Source organism: Cryptomeria japonica, chromosome 1 (assembly GCF_030272615.1).
Source record: "Cryptomeria japonica chromosome 1, Sugi_1.0, whole genome shotgun sequence".
Classification (NCBI taxonomy): domain Eukaryota; kingdom Viridiplantae; phylum Streptophyta; class Pinopsida; order Cupressales; family Cupressaceae; genus Cryptomeria; species Cryptomeria japonica.
In genome coordinates this window covers 18,116,400-18,137,034 of record NC_081405.1, presented here as the reverse complement: position 1 = coordinate 18,137,034, position 20,635 = coordinate 18,116,400, and the positions used below count along the sequence as shown (strand labels likewise).

The 20,635-nt window shown below is 38.3% G+C and overlaps 1 protein-coding gene across 2 annotated transcripts in view; it reads left to right on the top strand.

Moving 5' to 3' along the window:
• The window catches only part of LOC131068216 (uncharacterized), a 168,261-nt gene that overhangs the window by 43,108 nt on the left and 104,518 nt on the right, over window positions 1-20,635 (top strand). For both annotated transcript variants that reach the window (XM_058003408.2, XM_058003409.2), the window contains exons 4-5: window positions 10,859-11,027; window positions 11,172-11,324. In XM_058003408.2, the coding sequence (XP_057859391.1) occupies window positions 10,859-11,027; window positions 11,172-11,324 (322 nt within the window). The remainder of the gene's footprint in view (window positions 1-10,858; window positions 11,028-11,171; window positions 11,325-20,635) is intronic.

Genomic DNA, 20,635 nt, shown 5'->3' with positions numbered 1-20,635 from the left:
GCAAAAACTAACTTTCAATTGTCAGGGCTTGAAATGCTCTGAACTGGACAAGGCTTGGTGAAATTGCAGCAAAAAAGTCACAGGATACTAACAAAATCCTAGAAAGCAGGAAAAGAGAGGGTCCCCATTTGCAATGGGGTGATGTGTGAAAAAGGTCACAACACTATGGCCAGTGAAAGTGGAAAATTCAATAAATAATATGGCCATTTGATTGGTGGAAAGTTGACAATCGTGCGAATGAAGAGGTATTACGATACCAACGTAGAAGGTAAGATCATCGAAGGAGAATAGGCAATTAAGAAAAGATACCGGCGGTGGTTAAGAGAAGGCACAATTATAATTAGTTATAACTTATAACCATAGTCAAACATCGATTATGAATGAAGGCAAGTTAGGCAACATGAAGGGATGCAATTCATATAATGAAGGGAGGTGTTGATGAGTAAGACATGAGTCATGTCTATGCAATGTGGGTTATCATCCCAATTTAAGATACAAGAAGGCATTCATTTGAGGGGTTTTTAGGGCACCGCTCAACAATGCCATCACACAGCCAAATATATTGATTAGACATAATATGAAAACGGCAGTGAACTTTGACGTCTCATTACAGCTGATGATAGAAGGAAAGAAGAGAATTCTAAAAGTCATTTTCACTGGACGGGCTCAAAGAGCATTTGGCAGCTAATCGAAGGTGGAGAACACTCATTATATCACAAGGCAAAAGAACGCATGCACAAAAATGAGATAAAGATCCCATCAAGATTACATGACCACATTGATTTTGGGGAACTTATTCTATTCTTATCCATTTTTGGGTCTGCGCCTTGAGCATCTACCTCATTGACATTCATCGGTTTTATATCTGGTGTCTATGTTGGGTCATTCTTCAAGAGCCAATGTCGAAGGCACAATATTGGCTGCAGAAACCGCAACTAGGAAGTCAACGGCTAGCCATTGAGGATGATAGTGTTAAGAATCGAATATGGCCATAAAGTGCCAATGACAAACAACGTTAGCATAGAGGGGAAAATGTTAGCAATAACACGTTAATAAGGAAAAGACAAGAATATAGCATCGTCAAATTAGAGAAATCTATCCAGATAAGTTCTATCTTCCAAACTAATCTTAGAATCTTAAGTTAAATATTGTAATGAAAATGTCTTCAGAATTAATAAAAGTATATTTATAAATGTATTACAATTCTCACTTTAAGTTAGAATTGTTGTCTTGGGGCTAAATTCTGGTAAATTCTGAAAGGGGACATTACACGTTGAAGAAAGTGTAGCTTCAAAATCAATGATGGAGGTTGACTATTTGTCTTCCTCACCAAGATTTAGAGCAACATTCTCATCTCTTGGCACTTAAAGCAAGTAAATTGCAATAATATACATATACATATACATATACATATACATATACATATACATATACATATACATATACATATACATATACATATACATATACATATACATATACATATACATATACACACACACACATATATACGTACATATACATATCTATATCTACACACACACATGTATGTATGTATGCATGTATGCACACATATACATATATGTATACGTATACATATACATATACATATACATATACATGTGAACGAAATTGAAGAGATGAAGGGAGAAAAAATTCTCACATATGTCAGTTTATCCATAGCCTATCATTTTATACATGTAAAGGTTATCATTAAAATGATACATACATGAGAATTTTGCTCTCCCTTCATCTCTTAACTTTTTCCTTTACTACAACGTGGCTCCTTATCCTCAAAGTAGGAGATGAACTCACCAATCTCAATATCTTGATTGAATGGGTTAGGTTAATGGAAGCTATGGGGCGGGGCATCTTATTTGGGAACATGTGTTGTTGTATCTTCTTTAATAGATATGGCTAGGGCACCTTCTTTGTCATGCAGGTGTAACATTATTGTTTAACTAGGTATGGATTCTCTATGTGATGTGGGTGATAGTGTCCTATAGATAGCATGGTTCTATGTGATGTGGGTGGAGGTTCCCTATAGATATCAGGGTTTTACATAATGTGGGCATATTCTTTAAAATTTGCTTGGGTGCCCAAACTATCCAACCACATGCTTGGTAGTATTTTCACCAATTTCTTCATTGAACTATTTGTCAAGCTATCTTCCCCAAGATCACTTATTAAATTATATTTGTTCACTTGGAAGCTTTGAATCTTTACAGAATTTACATCAATTCCTCTTGCCTTGCCTCTTGGGCATGTACAATAGAATAATAAGCGTATATAGGTTTGTATATAATCTCATAAGTCATGGAAAGTTAGAATGAGGGAAATTGAAGTGTTTTTGGGTGTTACATAACATTTTTGAACACATTGCAAAACCATTTTTTAGGATGAAAACACCCTTGGTAGTTTCTCAATCAACATGGTGATTACATAATGCCACCTAGAAAAAATGACGGTTTCACACCCTCACACAACAACAAAATTTTCTTTATTTTTCGTTTTTGATGCCTACACCTTGCACAAATGTGTCTTTTGAATTGTGTTTTGCTTCACCATGAATTCTTCTTTTATAGATCACACCTCCCTAAAATAGAGGATTTTTGGTAAGAGTTAGAAAATGAGGTAAGAACCCCTCAACAGATGGTATGGTTGCCAGTGAACCTTGCAACATTCCAACCAAGAACTTGAAGACCTTTGTCTTTAACAGTTTAAGGTATTTGGAAGGTTAAATTCTTTGAACTAGCTAGAGGAACTATATGAACACTTATTTTCCTCTACTTAAGAGGAATGATCTTGGTGCTGCTACTTAACATCCTCCTTGCATTATGATTCAAGACCTTCTATTGTTTCTTCTTGCCCTTGTAAGCATTCAACACAAACCTCTCTCCAGCCTTGGCAAAGTGATATTTGTTCGCTGTTTGGTAATATATAGGTTTCTTGTCATACATCCAAAAGAACAACATCTACAATCACTTTAGCAACAAACTTTTAGTTGATAGTTTTGCATACTAATGGGTAAATCAGCTCCTGCTTTGATCTGATCCAAAAGATAAGGCTTGGTTTGTTGATAGTTTTTTAAATCAATATTTTCAACCAATTCTTGAGAAATGAGGTTAGCTTTGGAGCAAGCATAAAAAATACATCAACGTTAATATTCTTGACTTGAATATTAATGGTTAACTATTTTGACTGCTCCTTTTGAATTTGAATATAATGGAGGACTATCTACTTCAAGGTAGTGAGCTTTTGCACGGATTGTTCAAACTTCAACACCTACCAAGTTAGAGAGCAAAATGGGAATCTTGATGGTTATGAAGGTCTTTGATGTATTTCATCAACACTCATCAATTTGTACATCTTTGTCCATTTAGACAAACCTTTTAAATCCAATTTTGCACTCTTGCATACTTAGTCCCATCTGTGTCAAAAATTGCCACTTGATACATTTTCCCTCTCTATGAGATTGGCTAAAATTGTTTTTGAATCAGTTTCTTAAATTCATTCCAAGAACTAATGGGAGCTTTCTTTCTAAAACCCATAGAATAAAAGAGAATTTCAAACCATGTCAAAGCATGGTTTGCCATTCTCAATCTAGGAAAGAAAATCTTTTGTTCCTAACTAAAAGAATGCATATTATACCTCATCTGTGCCAACCAACGATCAAGCTTCTGTACATACACAACTCTTTCGAATGGTGGAATCTCAATCTTTGCTTCAGCCCAAAACTAAGGTGTCCTTGGTAGACTTGATTCACTATGGGATTGCTCCTCTTTATTTATGGAGCGGGCTTTCTTCTTGCTTTTGGTGTTCTTCAGTGAGCACGATTTGTCATGCTCCCTTTTTTGGATTAAAATAATTGATAATATTATATAAGTTTGGTTGACAATTTCTAATTTTAAGGGCAACTTAATAACATTATTATAATTAAAATAAAATGTGTTTTTAAACTCCAGTACAAAATAATAGTCTTTTTTAAATACTTAAAATAAAAACAAATATTTTTAAATACATGGAGGGAAATTTAGGACCAAGGTTCTAATTCGAAAAGGTATATCAAGGAGGCACCTACCTTCACTTGATATTCATTCAAACTATTCTTGTCATACTACATTTAGATTTGTGCAGTTGTTCAATCTAGGTATTCAAGGATGAACACCCTTGGTGTGTTCGAATTCTTTAGGTTGAGAATCATCCTGGAATCTATCATGATAGTCCTAAAAAATGACTATGCAAAAATCTTCATGTCCCAGTAAAAGTTCTGATCATTTTGAATTAATCTTGCTTTCTGTTCTTGCCCTCAGGGTTTTGGGGTTCAGGGTTTAGGGTCTATGCGTTTTGTTTAAGTCTTTTATTTAAACCCTAAGACTGTTCTATTTCCGCATTACCTTTTTTGCCACTTAAGCCAAGAGTTTGCTTATCGTCGAGGGGGCCATGTTATTTTCCTAGCAATTAATTCTTTTGTCGACCCCTTATATTTTCCTAAGTCTAGCACGAAATATTTTATTTTGGCCCCGTGGCTGGGTCCCCCTTTTATTCCCTAGGGTTATGTCTTTTCATTATCATTAGCAGGCCCCCTCTAATATTTAATTTCTTTGCATTTAATTTTCCTAAGTCTGCATTTTTAAATATTTCGGCCTTTATGGTAAACCACGAGCAGATCCTACGGTCCGCGTAGCCCCGGGGTTGAAAGTGCAAGGAAGATAAGGACCGCGGCATCACGAGATGATGCCACGTGTCCAAGGCGGGCAGAGTGAGCCGACGGTTTGACCTTTCAAACATTTGATGTTACTAGTTCCCAGCGGGTAAAATCCGAGTTACTAAGGGCTTTCTTATCTGCATGTGCTTCAATGGACGGCGATGTTTTAATCTATGAAAAAAGGTACTTGATGTTTAATTGGCTAAAGATTGGCAGGCATTGTGGCAACAATGTAAAGAGCGAATAGATTCAACGGTCCTCGCTGCCTCGTGAAGGAAGATGCAAGAAGGTTATGGACTGCGACATCACGAGATGATGCCACGTGTCCTAGGCAGACTGAGAAGACCGACAATGGGGCTGCTGACAGTGTTAGGCTAGAAGATGAGTTGGCGTTGCTACGTCACATGATTTGATGGGTCCACACGCTACGATGGAAGGTCAATGTCAGATTGACCATTGGTGATTGTTTGATTCGCCAGGCTAGGCAAGATCTACGACGAAGTTTCAAACCAAATTTTTAAAGGGGTAACTGAAGGTATGGTTTGTCACCCGTGTGAGAAAATTAGAACAGACAGAATGCAGGCTTGTCGACATGGAACAAATAGCGACAAGTCGGGACACTTGGATGCCGACTCATTCCTCAGGGACCTTTTTTGAAGGTTTCTACTGAGTCGAGGTTGATTAGACAAGCAAGGACGATAGTTCCAGAGGCATTTCGAGCATGAGTAGATAAATTTCAAGAATTGTTGTCATTTTATGACACCCTTGGTCCATCAGTGAGAACCGATCAGAGATATGTTCCGTGGACCAGCGCGGCCCTAGTTGATCAAGGAGAGAAGAATCATGAAGTGTTAAGTGTTGCCTTAACCGGAAGAAGTTCCTCCCTTGGCCTTTTCTTCTTCCCCGGAACTCCGGAACCCCGAGGTTCCGAAGTTCTTTTCTCTTTGCCCTTGTCTCTTTCCTTCTTCCTTTTCCGGAACTTCGGAACCTCGAGGTTCCGAAGTTCTTTGCCTTAGCCGCTTTTCTTCCTTCTCTGGAACTCTGGAACCACGAGGTTCCGAAGTTCCCTTCCTTCCCTTAATTTTTCTCCGGAACTTTGGAACCCTGAGGTTCCGAAGTTCTTTCCCTAGCTTAGCCCCTCCTCTCCTTAGCCTTTCTCTCTTTTTCCCTGGAACTCCGGAACCCCGAGGTTTCGAAGTTCCTTGTCCCTTTTCTCCTTCCCTCTTTGGAACTCCGGAACCCCCAGGTTCTGAAGTTTCTAGCCTTCCTTTCCTTCGCCTCTTCTCCAGCTTCTCCTTTGCCCGGAACTCCGGAACCCCCCCCTTCTCTCTTTAGCCCTTTACCTTTTCGGAACTCCGAAACCCCGAGGTTCCGGAGTTCCTTTGCGTAGTTCCCGGGAACCCTAGAACCCCGAGGTTCCCTTCCCTTGCCTTTCCCGAACCCCCAGAACCCCGATGTTCCGAGGTTCCCTCCTCCCCCTTCTTCCTTCTTCTTCCCAGAACATCGGAACCCCGAGGTTCCAAGGTTCCTTCCTCTTTTGCTTTCTCTCTCTAGTTCCTCGAGAACTCTGAGGTTCTGAAGGTCTTTCCCTTCTCTTCTCCTCTCCATCCCGGAACTCTAGAACCCTGAGGTTCCGAAGTTCTTCCCTTGTCTTCCTCACTTCGGGAGTCCGAGCTTCCGAAGTCTTCGGGCTTCCTTTTGACTGGCGACACTTCTAGATGGTGCGATCGACACTCAAGGCTTTTAATGCTCAGACAACTTGGTGACTTGTACACTTTCTTTTGTGGAGCCACAGGGGTGCATTAAGTGTTTTTGGCAGGATTTCCATCAAGGAAGGTACGTGGCCATGCTTGATGACTTATGTCATGACTGACTTTGGAAAATTAGTCAAAAATCCACCTTCTCAGGATTGCCTTTGGTGGTATGGCTAGGTTGCTTGCATATACAAGCCAAGTGCATGCACTTCCCTGCACTCCCAGACTGACATGCAGGGGTCATGATCACCATTGTAACCCATTTCTCTATATAAGGCTGTTAAGCCTCATTGTAAAGGGTTCTCTCCTTGTTGGCTTGAGCTTTCTTATGCTCTTCTCTTCTCTTAAAGACTTGTAATTATTTTTGCATTTCTGCAACTATAAGATTGGCTTTTGGCCTTGTGATTAATTGAAAATCACCATTCTTGCCTCCTTCTAACCTACGAATGTTGTGTATGCTTTCTTACCTTCATTATAGGTGTATGTCTTGTGGCTTTTCTCTCCATATATGCTGTGTTAACTTGTTTTCTGAGTGTGACTTGTGGGAATCCTTCTCCCCTCTTGACACTTAGCAAACTCTAACCTCCATACATGCGTTTGGGTCACTTATGCAATTGAAGTTGTGCATCTCTTGGGTTTTTAGTTGGTTCCTTGTGCCATTTCGGTAGGGAGAGAAACAATCTTTTATCTTGGTGCATCACCTCCTTTCATTTCAAGCATTCTCTCTTCCCTTTTCCACTTCAAATTGTTAGGATAGGCTTAAGAGTTAATTTTGAAGTGTTGAGTTAGTTCAACACTTGCGCTTGGATTGAGAAGGAAGCCGGCCTTCTCCAGAGATTCACCGCCCTCGCGCAATGTCCCACACTTCGGGGTTGTTTCCATGTTTCACAAGGTTGCTGAGTTGTTAGCTTAGCAAGGGTGCAAGCTTTTGTGATAACAAGAACCAAAGAAGATTGGAACGAGCTCTCACAGTGCAAAGTTAGGGTTTTCTGGTGCGTTTAAAGCATTTTGGCATCTTGCAGCGGTTGTTTCCTCGAGGAATGAACCTAGTCTACCATGAGCTCGTATCAGATTTTCATCGACACAACAATAAGCATGGTAAAGAGCATAAAGAATATTTGCAAGCAGTTGGGATATTTTGAGAAACTATGAATATTTTGTAATAGAATCAGGTCTGCTTGATCATTTTGATGACATGTGTCTCCTCTAGCCCATAGCTTGTTTGCTCCCTTGTTTCTATAAAAGGGATTTCAAGGCCATGAGACAAGGTTCCGAATTTGATTTTTGTATTGAGTTTTGCTTGGTCAGAGTCATAGGTCCCATGTAGTAGGTTTTAGGTGGAATAAGCAAGCTGTAAAGTCATTTACAGAGCAATGAAAAACATTTAGTGTCAAGCTTTGTGCAAGTTCTTGAAGGAGTTATATGTAAATTGTTTTTTGACAGAAGATAGTTGATCAAGTCAATAAAATATAATTCAAATCCATTTCTCCAGTGTATAATTCTATCATATTTTGAATGAATAGAATCAAGGGTTTTTTCATTCGTTGCACTGTTGTAGTGTATGTATTTTCTATTCATGCTTCGATCTAAGGGGTCGATTAAATGCTTGAGTGGAATCGCAGAGCGGTAGGGCTTATGTAGGGATTTCGATAAGTAGTTTGGGTTGGGATTGCAGATGAGATATTGTAAGGCAATATTATCTTAGATCCTATGCTATTGGATAAAATTCTGTCATATTTTCGTTTTATATCTTGTAAATGCAGGTACCCAATGTAGTAAGGCACTGATCACAGCTTGTAACTATCTTTAATGTTAGTTTTGTGTTCAAATTCACTGACAACTTGCTATAATTTGCTGAATATCAGAATACCTTTCAATTCATGTCTGTTATTGTATGTTCTACCCATCTCATGCTCCAATCAGGTTGAGGATCACAAAAGGATTTGCCATCCTTGAGCATTCTCCCTGTTGTTGAGCCTGTATATGAGATCATCTGCTTTGTTTTAGTGAATCTTTGAGTATGGTGCAGAGATCATAAAATTCACTAAGGGATCACCCTCCCGGGTTTTGCAGAGCCCAAAGTGTAGAAGGATTTGCAGAATCCTTGTCAGTTGGTCCAAGTTCTTGAGGATTTTAATAGTTGGAGTTGGCATCTCCATAGATATTTAAAGAATCAACTTGGTTTCTGCCTCTTGCAGTGTAAACCCGTTTGGGAACCAACACATCATATTGGATAAGGGATGAAATCCCTTGTTTCCAATCTGGCTTGTTCCGAATTTCCAGGGTTTCAAGCATTTTCCAGTAATGACCTAGTGTGAATTACAAACAAAATTCCAGGTTTTCAAGCATTTTCCAGTAATGACGTAGTCTGAGTTGCAAACAAAATTCCATTTTTTTGTTATGATATTCTAGCACTGCCAAATCATACCAGCTAACAAGAAGGGCATTGAACAGTCAGATCTGAGCATTTCCAGCCTGTTGTACAATTTTCCAGGTTGCTGTGCAGTACAGCTGATAATTGCCATAGTTTAGACAAGGGAAAACTCTGAAAACTGCATTTTCCAGGGTTTAAACAGCAGCAGGAAATTTAATATTAATTTTCCCAGCAACTGTACAACAACATGAACATTCAGTGCAGTACGTACAACAGAAAAACCCCAATTGTATGCCTGTACGGAACCTATAGTGAGTGCAGTAAGTTTTTTTTGGAAATTGCATGTTGGCATTGTAACAGCTAATCTGATTTTTCAGGAAATAAGTCGTGTATTTTGAAGGATTTTAAATCATTTTCCTACCCACCTAGGGTATGTTCTGAATTTGCAGCAGTTAGGGTTTATTTTGGAAATCAGTAAATTATTTTTTAGAGTTAAATAATGGTTGTTATATTCCAGTATTATTGAAAATCAGTAAATTATATTTCTAGACTTAAATAATGGTGGTTATATTCCCGTATTATTGAAAATCGGAAAGAAAAATCAGGGATTGTCATAAATCCATTTAGGGGACATTTCACAATTTCTCCATTAGAACCCTATGATAGCCTTCATAGTCTCCATTATCTAAGATATGCTTGCAATGTCTTTATCAAGGGTTTCTGGATTTTGTCATGCTTCTAAAGCTCTATTTTCCACCTACAAGATTCAATGTCTTTTGGCAAAGGTAATAAATTTTTCACACTTGTGGGCATCAACTTACAAATCACTCTCAACAACATTCACCAAAGGAAAGAACTTACTTTGATATCAATCTGATTTGTAAACTATTATTGCTATACCATACAATGGTCATCAACATACATATCTAAATGAAAGAAATATGAACTTTACCCTAGCAACAATTAAAGTAAACTTAAAAGGAAAATGAGAGCAAACAACAAAACAATTGAAGGCACAAGGATTTATACCTTGAAGAACTGAAATTCTGGGAGAAAACTCCAGCATAAGGGAGGCAAATGGCCCACTTATCCACTTTGCACAATGGAAAATGCAATCTTAGGCCTCTTGGGCACACAACCAGCCTGAAACAACAGTGTTCAGTCCCTAAAAGCTAAGATCACTTTCATTAGCTCTCTGATACACTTTCTTAATTCTTGTTTACTGATTATAGCCTACTTGTTCACTTGGAAGCTATAAATTCTCTTGGAATTCACTTCAATTACTCTTCCCCTTGCCTCTTGGGCATTTAAAATAGATTAAACAAACTTATAAAAGGGAAATTTGAAGTGTTTCTGGGCATTGCAGACTGTTTCTTGACATGTGGAGAATTCACCGGTTCATGCAATGATGATCCACAGAAAGAATGAAGTGGGTATTAGATTGGAGATGGTTGATATCTCTAATCTCCATTCATTGCTTGATTTTTGTGTACAACAGGGCAATGGATTTTCTGATCCTTGATATGTGTGAAGATTAATAACTCTAGGTTTGTAGTTTGTAAGAGGCAACACTTGTTGGTGTGCCATGAAAAACTTTAATAGTATCATGGTAAATTCAGTTTAACAAGGGAGTGGCAGCGAAAATACTCGGGGTTTTCCATTTGTGGGGCGAGTAGGATGCAGGGGTGAGTAGAGTTGTTGGGTATGGGGGAAGAATAATTATGTGGGAATAAGTAAATAGAATTTCAAAAATGGAAAGTGACAGACTTTAAGAATTATGTGGGCATTTGTGGGGGACAATAAAGTAATGATTATTAATCTTACCAGTTGAAGTATCAAATACTGCAGATTTAATAGTGTTCATGGAAGATTGTGAGTTGATTCTAATTTAATGTTGGCTTTCATACATTGTTACTATTTTTTTAAGGACATGTTATCACATTCAAATGTATCCTTAATAGAAATCATTGAAGTCTTTTAATTGAATGTTTCAATTAATTATTGGGCTCTGACACTTTGCAGGCAGCAATGGAACTTATGGTTGCATGCTCAGCAATGGCTGCACTGAAGGAGAAAGAAGCCCAAGAACAGGAGGAGAAGGCAAAAGGTGGTCAATGGTCAAAGTGGAAGCGTGGTGGCATAATTGGGGCTGCAGCTTTGACTGGAGGGGCTTTGTTGGCTATTACTGGAGGTCTAAATTTACAAGTTCATAAGGAGCTTTTTTCCTTTCATTCTGCATTAATACAATATTATTCATGAAGCTTGTTGATATAGATTTCCACAGGACCAGGCTGCAGTGTAAAGCATTGACAATGGATATGTGCATAAATGGCAGGTCTGGCAGCACCAGCTATTGCTGCAGGGTTGACTGCTTTGGCACCCACATTGGGTACAATTGTACCTATCATTGGTGCTAGTGGGTTTGCTGCAGCTGCAACTGCAGCAGGTTCAGTTGCTGGTTCTGTTGCTGTCGCTGCTTCATTTGGAGGTAAAATTATCTATGCTGGTCTAGTTTTGACTCAATATTATTTTGAATCTCTTAATACTGTTGTAAGTTTGAAACCAATGTCATCTGATTTGAGTAAACATGAAAGCTTTCCAAAACAGGTATTTGTTCTGGAAGTATTACTTCTAAATATCAGGAAATGGAGAAACTCTGTACAGACATGTCTGTAGTTTCTAAGTAGTTATTTTTAGAAGTCAGAAAGTTCAAAAATGTAGATGATTGATTGAATACCTATCAAGGAGTATTTGACATAGAAGGCAATGTGAGTGTGCATTCAAATTTATCATCATAATTAGACTTCAAAATAGAGATAAATTAATAGCCAAACAATCAAGCAGATAAGGGCATAGCTGTGTCATGTCTCCTTTTCAGAAATAGAGCCATAGAGAAGACTTCTATCCTATCTCTATTTTCCATAGGCTAAAGGGCAAAGCAAGGGAAATAATTTCAAGTGGGGCCTAGTAATTTCTTATGTAAGGGGCAACTTAATTAGTATTAGTATTAAAATAAAAAGTGTTTTCAATACTAATAAAATAGAAAATATTTTTAAATAATTAAAATAAAATAAAAAGGTATTTATTAATACATAAGGAAATTGGATCCATGGGCCCAATTGGATTGCTACAAAAGGAGTGTGATTGGATTCATTTGGCATCTCATGTGCTGTTATCAATTTATCATTCAATATCAGAATTTGAGCTTTGTGTCAAAGTTTGCATCCGAGGACGAAAACCCTTGGTTGTTTGGACATCTTGGAATACGAAAACCCTATTGGTTCTCTATAATTGGATTGAGGACAAAAGCTCTCATATCCATTGAGATGATTTTACCCTAGGATTACATTTGATCTCATTGATTGCAATTCTTTGATTTATATTTGGAAGAAAATTGCACCATGACATCAAAACAACATTTTTGGGCCAAGTTCCAAGTTTGCACGCTGTTGCTATAGTGTTGCTCCAGTGAAATCAGCATTTTTGGGCCAAATTTCAAGTTTGCATGTTGCTGCTTCAATGCTGCCACAACAAAATCAACATTTTTGGGCCAAGCTTCAAGTTTGGTGAAGGATTTTGGATTTATTGAAGATCTTGCAGATTTATGGAGGGAAATTATACCAACATCGCAGGAGGGTTTGCAACATTTTTGGTGACATTCCTTTTCTATTCAGCATCATATTTTGGTGTTTAATTCTTTTTGAGCGTGCTGCTCAAGTTTGGCAGAGATCTAATGCTTTTTTAGTATGCTGGTCAATATCTTTAGAATAACAGGAAATAATGTTTGACTCATAACTCAGTGGGTGAAATAGTTATCATTCTGGGTACTCTTTCTTTGCCTTCCTATCAGCTGGGTGCCTCATTTCAAGCTATCACACACTCTGTTTGGTGAAGGAATTAGTTATAGCAAGAAATCGCCTTAGGGAAGAGCGCCACTTTTTCCTGGCATGTGGGAGTGTGTGATTGCTTCCAAATCTTCTTTTTGGTGTTTGATATTCCTTCTTGGCATAGATGATTGGCGTAGAGGACAAACCATTGGGGTTTGTAGGCATTGGAGTGATTGAGTGATGATTTCAGACTTTGAGAAGCATTTGGACAGTCATTGCTGCAGGTCGACCTGCTGTTCAGGCTTGTAACCTTCACAAAATTATAAATTTCAGGTCTGAACTTTGAATGCAATAATTTCCAGATTTATGTGTTAATAATATAGAGGTTAATACTGATAATGATATTTGAGCATGTTGGTGTTCTTTTATTCAATGCGAATGTGTTACAATTAATGCATCTTATGTTTAAACATCTGAAAATAACAATCAGCAAACAGTCACATTGCTACCAATACTTGCAAACAATCTCAAATTAAAATAAAATTCAGGAGTAAACATTTTATCCAGTGCCAATATGCTCATCCCTAGAGGAATAAAGTTCTCATGCCAATCTTCTAAGCAGCAGTTTGGCTCAGGAAGTGAAAATGTTTAGCTCCAGCAAAGGCTCACGTCAATATATAGGAAAAACCACACATCCTTATTTTCCCTCAGCTCTTGTTCCGATTGCAAAATGGCAAGTCTGAAATCGTCCATAAATATTTCTTGAAATATTGCTCAGATTTCTAGGCAACCAAACCCAATCACGTAGCAAATAAAATCGATAATGAATCACCTTGAGCAAACCATAAATTTATCTTTATAAAAGGTTTCACAAATTTCAATCCTCAATTGTTAACTCCAGCGTGAAACTAGTATGATCTCCAACAACCAGCTAGTGTAGATTAGTCTGTAGTGTCCCCTTCTTAATTGCTGTAGAGTTTGCCCTAAAATCACCATTGCAACTGTTAGAAAAATATATCTTTATTGTTAATGGTCAATATGTAATTAGTTAGTTGGCATATTAGACAGTACTAGGTTGTTAGAGGCAGAGAAACGAGAATCGCCCAAAATCGCTGAGTTTGGGCGATTCCCGAGCTGATTGATGGACGCTGAGTTTGACAGGCTCAAACTCGGACTCGACCGAGTTTAGACCTGAAACTCGCTTAAAATCGTCCAACCCCAAAATCGCCGAGTTTGGCCGAGTCCTGACGCCCAGACTCGGCTGGTGTAAGGCAAATAAAGTGACAAAAAAAAACATGTTTTAAAAGGTTTTTATATGATTTTTTTTTGGTTATATTTTTCTATGCCCCTAAAAGTGAACTTCATTTCATTCATTTGGCAAAATAGGAGGAGTAAAGTGAGTTGTGAAGAGAAACAAGTGTTCATTGAAGAAAAACCAGCAAGGAGGAAGCTCAAGATTTCATCCATTCATCACATTGGGGCTGCATTATACTTTGATTTGGTGCATCAAGAGTTGGAAAGGAAGAGTTTGCAGCTCATTTCAAGCTTGTTGTAAGAGGTAAGATAGATTTTTTGAGATTTTTTTGTTTCTTTTAGCAAAAATTTCATTTTCTATTCATTTAATTTGAAAGTTTTACATTTTCTTCCAAAATCTAATGTATGTAGGGTTGTTTGTAGGGTTTGTAAATTACTTTTAAAAAAAAAGTATGGTTTGAAATTTTGATCAAACCCTACATTTCTTTTTAAAAGAATTTACAAACCCTACCTTAGTTTTTTTGAAAAAAATGTACAATGAATGCACAAATTCTCAAATATTAATTTTTTTTTTGTATTTGTAATAATGTCTTATTGCAGCAACCTTGACTTTCCTATTTGCCTCAATTTTCACAAAACTATCATACAATGTCTGGTTCTAGACCCCCACTTAGAAAGGACCCCGCTTGGAAATTTCATGAAGATTTTCTTGGGCAAAAAAAAGAGCAGACGAAGTGTAAATTTTGCAAAACAATATTTCATGGAGGCATATATAGATTGAAATACCATATTGCTTTCAAATGCTCAAGGGGAGAACTTCTCTCGTACTATTTGCAAAGAAAGTAGGACAACTATGATGCTAGGTAAAAATACATTCTAAGGCATAATTTTAATTTTATTATATATTGTTAAATGAGATTCGAGAGAGACTGATTTTTTTTTATTTTTCTCATTTCAAATTCAGATAATTGGTGGAGCTTTTTTGGCCCCAAAACACCAAATATTCAGAAGTTGGCCATTCGCATTTTGAGCCAACCATGTAGCGCATCTGGTTGTGAGCGCAATTGGAGTATGTTTGAGCACATACACTCCAAGAGGCGCAATAGATTATCTGCGGAGAAGATGAACGATCTTGTCTTTGCTCACTACAACCTCCACCTCAGAATGAGAAGGAATGCATTGGCTGACATCACCCCTATCATTTTGGATGAGGTTGATCTTGAAGCTGAGTGGGCCACTGAAACAAAACTTGTCTTTGATGACATTGATTGGGTTGACCAGGCAGATGCAGAGGCTGAGGCTGTAGCCATGGCAGAGGAGGAGCAGAGAGCACGAGCAGAGACAACAAAGTCAGAGGCAGACAGTGACACAAATATTCCTGATATTGGTGAGGGGAGAGGCTATGGTTGCCAAATCATCCAGGACCTACCTTAAACGGCTTCGCAGGGGGCCGGGGCCGGGGGATGTGTTGATGTGTCTTTTGTACACGACCAAACACAAAATAAAATACCTAAAGGTACCTTATCCTCTCTTGAATAAAGCTTCCCCGAATGTTGAAGATCTCGCAGAAGGATCAATCGGAGTAGCTCCAAGGTTCTTGAATGTAGGTTCTCTACGTGTGGATAAGCACTAGTGGTCATTGTGTTTGCTGTTTTATCAAGGGGCCTTCCGTACTTTCTAATAAAGCTTGTTCTTGCAATTACTTTTCACTGAGGAAACTGGATTTTCCTAATATTAATTGATGTTTCAAAAAGGGCAAAAGATAGGGGGTTCGAGAGGGCTATATTAAACTAGACCTAAGAATGATTAAATGGAGAGTGATCTTGGTGAAACTCTACCAATCTTAGTATTGCCATAAAGCAACAACTTTACTGGAATCGGTGCAATCTTCTAAGGGAATTCAAGGATTTTCGAATCACTAATGAACATAGATACTATCAATTAGATACATATCGATATTCAAATAATGATTGAACTCTAAACAATTTCAATATCTCCAGTTGACCACACAGGGCACGCTTACAATCAGTAAGTGGCTAGTGGTTTGGACTATGAGTTTTACCAAAAGATCAAACACAACATTTGTCACTCAATCTAACTCTAAAATTTGAGAACTATCTCCACTAAGAGTGATTCAAGAAGATAAACAATCATGTAAAAAGCCACAAAGATTGCAATAAAACACCATAACTTTAATATTTTATTGATCTCATAGCAAAATATAACAACAATTGTTCAACTTTCTCTCTTCACAACTTTTATCTCTACTGCTAACAATCTTATTATTCTTCTCTCTTTTCTCTAACTCTTTAAAATGAATTGAGTGAGGGCTTATATAGCACTCTCAAATACAATGAACGACCTAGATCTAAAGAAGATCAAAGGCTAAGATTTTGACACCTAAACCCTAATTAGGGTTTGCCACAAAAGTCACCCTAATTAGATAAGCATTATCATAACATAGCCAATAGAAATTGGCACAAATAACGAGGAAACATAGCCCAATAGGAATTGAATTGCCACATCATTTCATAACAACTTATCATCTAGAATTTTGTTCCCTTTTCTATGTTCTTTTCTGGCATATTCAATGAATCTAGACATAATCCCCTCGATCTCAGCAATGGGAATCTCATGCAGGTTCTTCATCCGCTCTTCCAAGTGAAGGACTTGATCAAAAGCTGCAAGAAGGGTCATCTCTGTAATGTCCCTTTCTCATTGATGTACTTTTAGTAGTCCAGTGGCCTATTCCTGAGACCCGTAGGCTATGTGGAATGCAGACATAGGGTTTCAATCTTTGATGAGGCGAGAACTTACTATTTTTAGTAAGTCAGGGGTTGGCTATTTTGGCGAGACTGCCCTACTGAGCTCTCCATGCCTTGTCATTGGGTGCAAAGATCCTATTTTTTGGAGTAGTAGTTCATGATTTACTATTTTTAGTAAGTGGCAGAATAGCATATTTCTATTTCTGGCAGTGGACAGGGTCTTGATCTTGCAGCAGTTCAGTGGTCCTACTTGCTCAACTTCATCCTGGTTTTGACAATAATCAGTATTGGAGTCATAAGTGATATAATTAAATATTATTTCCTTATCCTAAGGTTTAATATTTAATTAATCTGATTATTTTTACTACTGATTTATTGGAAATGAAAATGGCGCATAATATCTCCTAAGTGCTAGGCGGATTTTATGTCTAGAAAGGGACGCCAAATTAATAAGGGAGATATTATTTTATTTCACCACATTTGTTTGCTAAGTCATGGTCCTTGACTTACTTGGCGTGATTCCTTGTCTAAGTATGGCGCCATCTTTGGGTAAAGGAAATGCAAATGGAAAAATTGTATTTGGGCGAATTTGTGAGCATTTGCATTTGGTTTTGGGGAGTTAGAAGTTATAAATAAGAGCCTTGGGCTCCATTTTGTGGCATCAAATGAATTTGCATCGTTATGTTGCTGAATTGGTGATTGAAAATCTGAGCTTCGAAGTGTGGCTTCCTAGCTAAGTCTCAGTTTCGTACTTGCAAGATAGTACCTAGTTGTGTCCATGTATTCCCAGTGCTATTGGTGAGTGAGTTGCAGATTGTGGAGTGTTTTGTTTGAGATTGGAGTGTTTTCTGGTTGCTGGTCGCGGGACTGCTCAAAGTGTGTTTTACTCATACCTATTGGCCAGGCGATTCCATCATTCTGGGTACTGGCTCATCCATCCTTCCTACCACTGGCGATGCATCTTGTAAGTTTTTAGCATCTTATTTTGAGTGTGGATTTTTATATTGTAAATCAAACTTCCCAGGTTAGGCGTGGGGTTTAGTGAATGCATTGGGAAGTGTGCAAAATAAATATGGGTGTTTCGATGGCTTTCTTTGGGTTTGTTTTCATTGTAGCTGGTATAGCAACTGTTTAGAACAGATTTTGGGTGAACTGGGTGAGTAATGAGCGTTTTAGTGAATCCATAGGCTGCTGGTTTTGTAATTCCAGTTTGCAGATTTTTGATGTTAGCAGAATTTCATGTTTCTTATTTGGATGTTCAACATTACTCTCTTCTCACATTATCTTGATTATTGTAAGGTTAAGTAGTAGTACTACTAACCAATTCTGGCTTGTAACTCTCACCCTGTTGAAAAGTGGAAGAGGTTGGCTTGCCGCCTATTTTCAAGTAAATTGTAATTCAGTCCTCCCACTGCATAAGTGGTCGAGTGATGTTTGATTGTAATGGTCCTCCCGCTGCGTAAGCGGTTGAGTTGAGATTGTTTTGTAATTTCAGTCCTCCCGTTGAAATATCGTGGTTGAGTGATTTGTGCCTTTGTATGTTTCTCTTGGCTAGTTCACCGCCTAGTTTCTTGCATTCCCGCTGGATAAGCGGAAGGGGTTGGCTTGCCGCCCAGTATTGTAATCCATTTCATTTTTCAGCAGAATTGAGATCCAACGATCCCCTATTCACCGTATGCTCTCACCTTCCCACATTGGGCACTTGGTGATCAGAAAGTGGAAGGGTTGCATTTTCCAGCAAGTTTTCAGTTTATGCTTTCTAACCTTAACGGGCTATCTGTTTGTGGATGATTATTATTGGCCTAACAACAAAAAAAAATAATTGGGATATTACAATCTCCCATCCATGCTCTAGTTCTTTTGTTCTCTCGATCAGGAACATAGTAGCATACATCTGATCTCGTTGCTTTTCTATGATCATGTTCTCCCCTTTGCAAAAAATAACCTTGATCTTGTCTTCCAATTCTTGGACATCCACATCTGTTTCGATCTCTATCTTTCTGTCAAGGATTGTACATAATACATCAAACACCTTATCCAGAATAGGATTGATAGTATCCTCCACTCGGCTGCATCTACTATTGATGTCCTCGAATAGAACTTCCTTCATTTGGAGTAAAGTTGACCATTGTAGAAGATTATGGGTTCCTCCATCAATTATCTTCTCTTGTGCTAAAACCTATCTTGATGTCCTTCTTACCACATGTAATACAGGGATGACAATATCTCTAGTGTGAGTGAAGGCATCCACAGTCACTACTAGATTATGAATGATCTCAAGGACTTGGATAGCTCTATGGACTGTCTTCATCATTCTTGCTACAAATTCCATGACCACCCTATAGGATTCATCAATCCATGTACTCATGAGTTGGGCTAAGTTCTTCATCTTTTTTGCCTCATTTATTGACTCAGGAGGGAGTGCTTGCAAGGGTGAGACTGCTGGATCCTGTCGTCTTAACAACTGATTAAGGTGGCTAAAATAATTCTTCCAAGCGTTAACCTCTTTTTCCAACCTTTTATTCTTTTCCGTTTCTTCCTTTAGTTTATCATTAACTACTTTCACTGAATCGATTGCTTCTTCCATTGCTTGCTCGGAGGTAAGTGGACCAAGATCAAATGTCTCTAAATCATATTCTTCTGCCACAATCTCATCCTCATACTTGAACACTGCTGGTGTAGCTACCTCTATCTTCCTGGATCCTGCATCATCTCTAACTACCTTTGACATCTTTGTAGCCTTCTTCTTTTCGATTTCTTCCTTAGAGTTTCCTATGAGACTTTCCAAATCAAATACTTGTTCTTCCTCTTCAACTACAACTGCCCTCGTCAGTCTTTCTTTCAGCCAATCCGGAATGGAAGACTTTCTTTCCCTTACCTGTATTTCCTCGGGCAAAGGCCCCTCAACTTTGAAAGGAGATGTTGCTTCATCATCATTCTTTTCTTCTTTTCACTCACTAGCGCCAACTTGGAGAGGAAGAGACCGACTTGAAGAGTGCTAAGGTGTTCGTCCTTTGCCTTGTTTATCATTCTGCACTGTGGATTCCATAGACTTATCAACTTCATACACTATCTCTCTTTGATCCTCTCCTTGTCTTATCTCCTTTTCATGTCTAGAAGAAGTACTCGATGGACGATCATGATTCAGCTTTTGTTTCTTCTTGGATGGTTCTCTCTTCTTAGGTCCTTCCTTTCTCTTTGACCCCTTGGAATGAGAAGTATTCTCACTCACACTTGCTTCTCCTTCTTCCGTTCTTGCTTCTAGGCTGAATGTCATGGCTATATTCTGCTCCTTCAATTTTTGATGCTAGATGTCCACCCATCTGCGAGTGCAATTCAAAACTGGGTCCATCAATGTTCTCAGGTCTGCAACTTCTTGCTCATTCCAATCTATCTTCACTTCTTTGTCTTCCTTCTCATAGGATGATTGGAGATATCTACCACTGTCTTGTGCTTGATCGGCTACTCTATAAACTTTACATTTCTTGATAAGATCCAAGGGTAATCTAGAATGCATCTTTCTTTTCACCTCCACATCATCCTGAACATTCATCCAGAAGTCCTCTACTTGAAACACATGTCTATACTTCTTCTCAACTGTCTCTTCCATATGACCATGAGGATCAAAATTCTCTCTCGAGGCAAAGGATGTGAATGAATACAGAGATAGTTCCTTTTCTGCATCTTCGGCTGCTTGAGAATTAGGACACACTTCAATTGAATTTCCCAATGAAATAGGTATGGGGATACCATTCCCATGCTTATGTCTTGATGCCTTAGCACAAGCTGCCAACTGTCTAGTTACTTCAAGTAATATTATTCTGTCTGTAGGATACCTTGGCATCATATAAGGAGGTTAAGGACATCCATGGACCCTGATGTAGGTGAATTTAGAAAATTGAATGAACCATGCACCATGTTTCTTCACGAACTCTTGTGCTTCTGGAGATAGT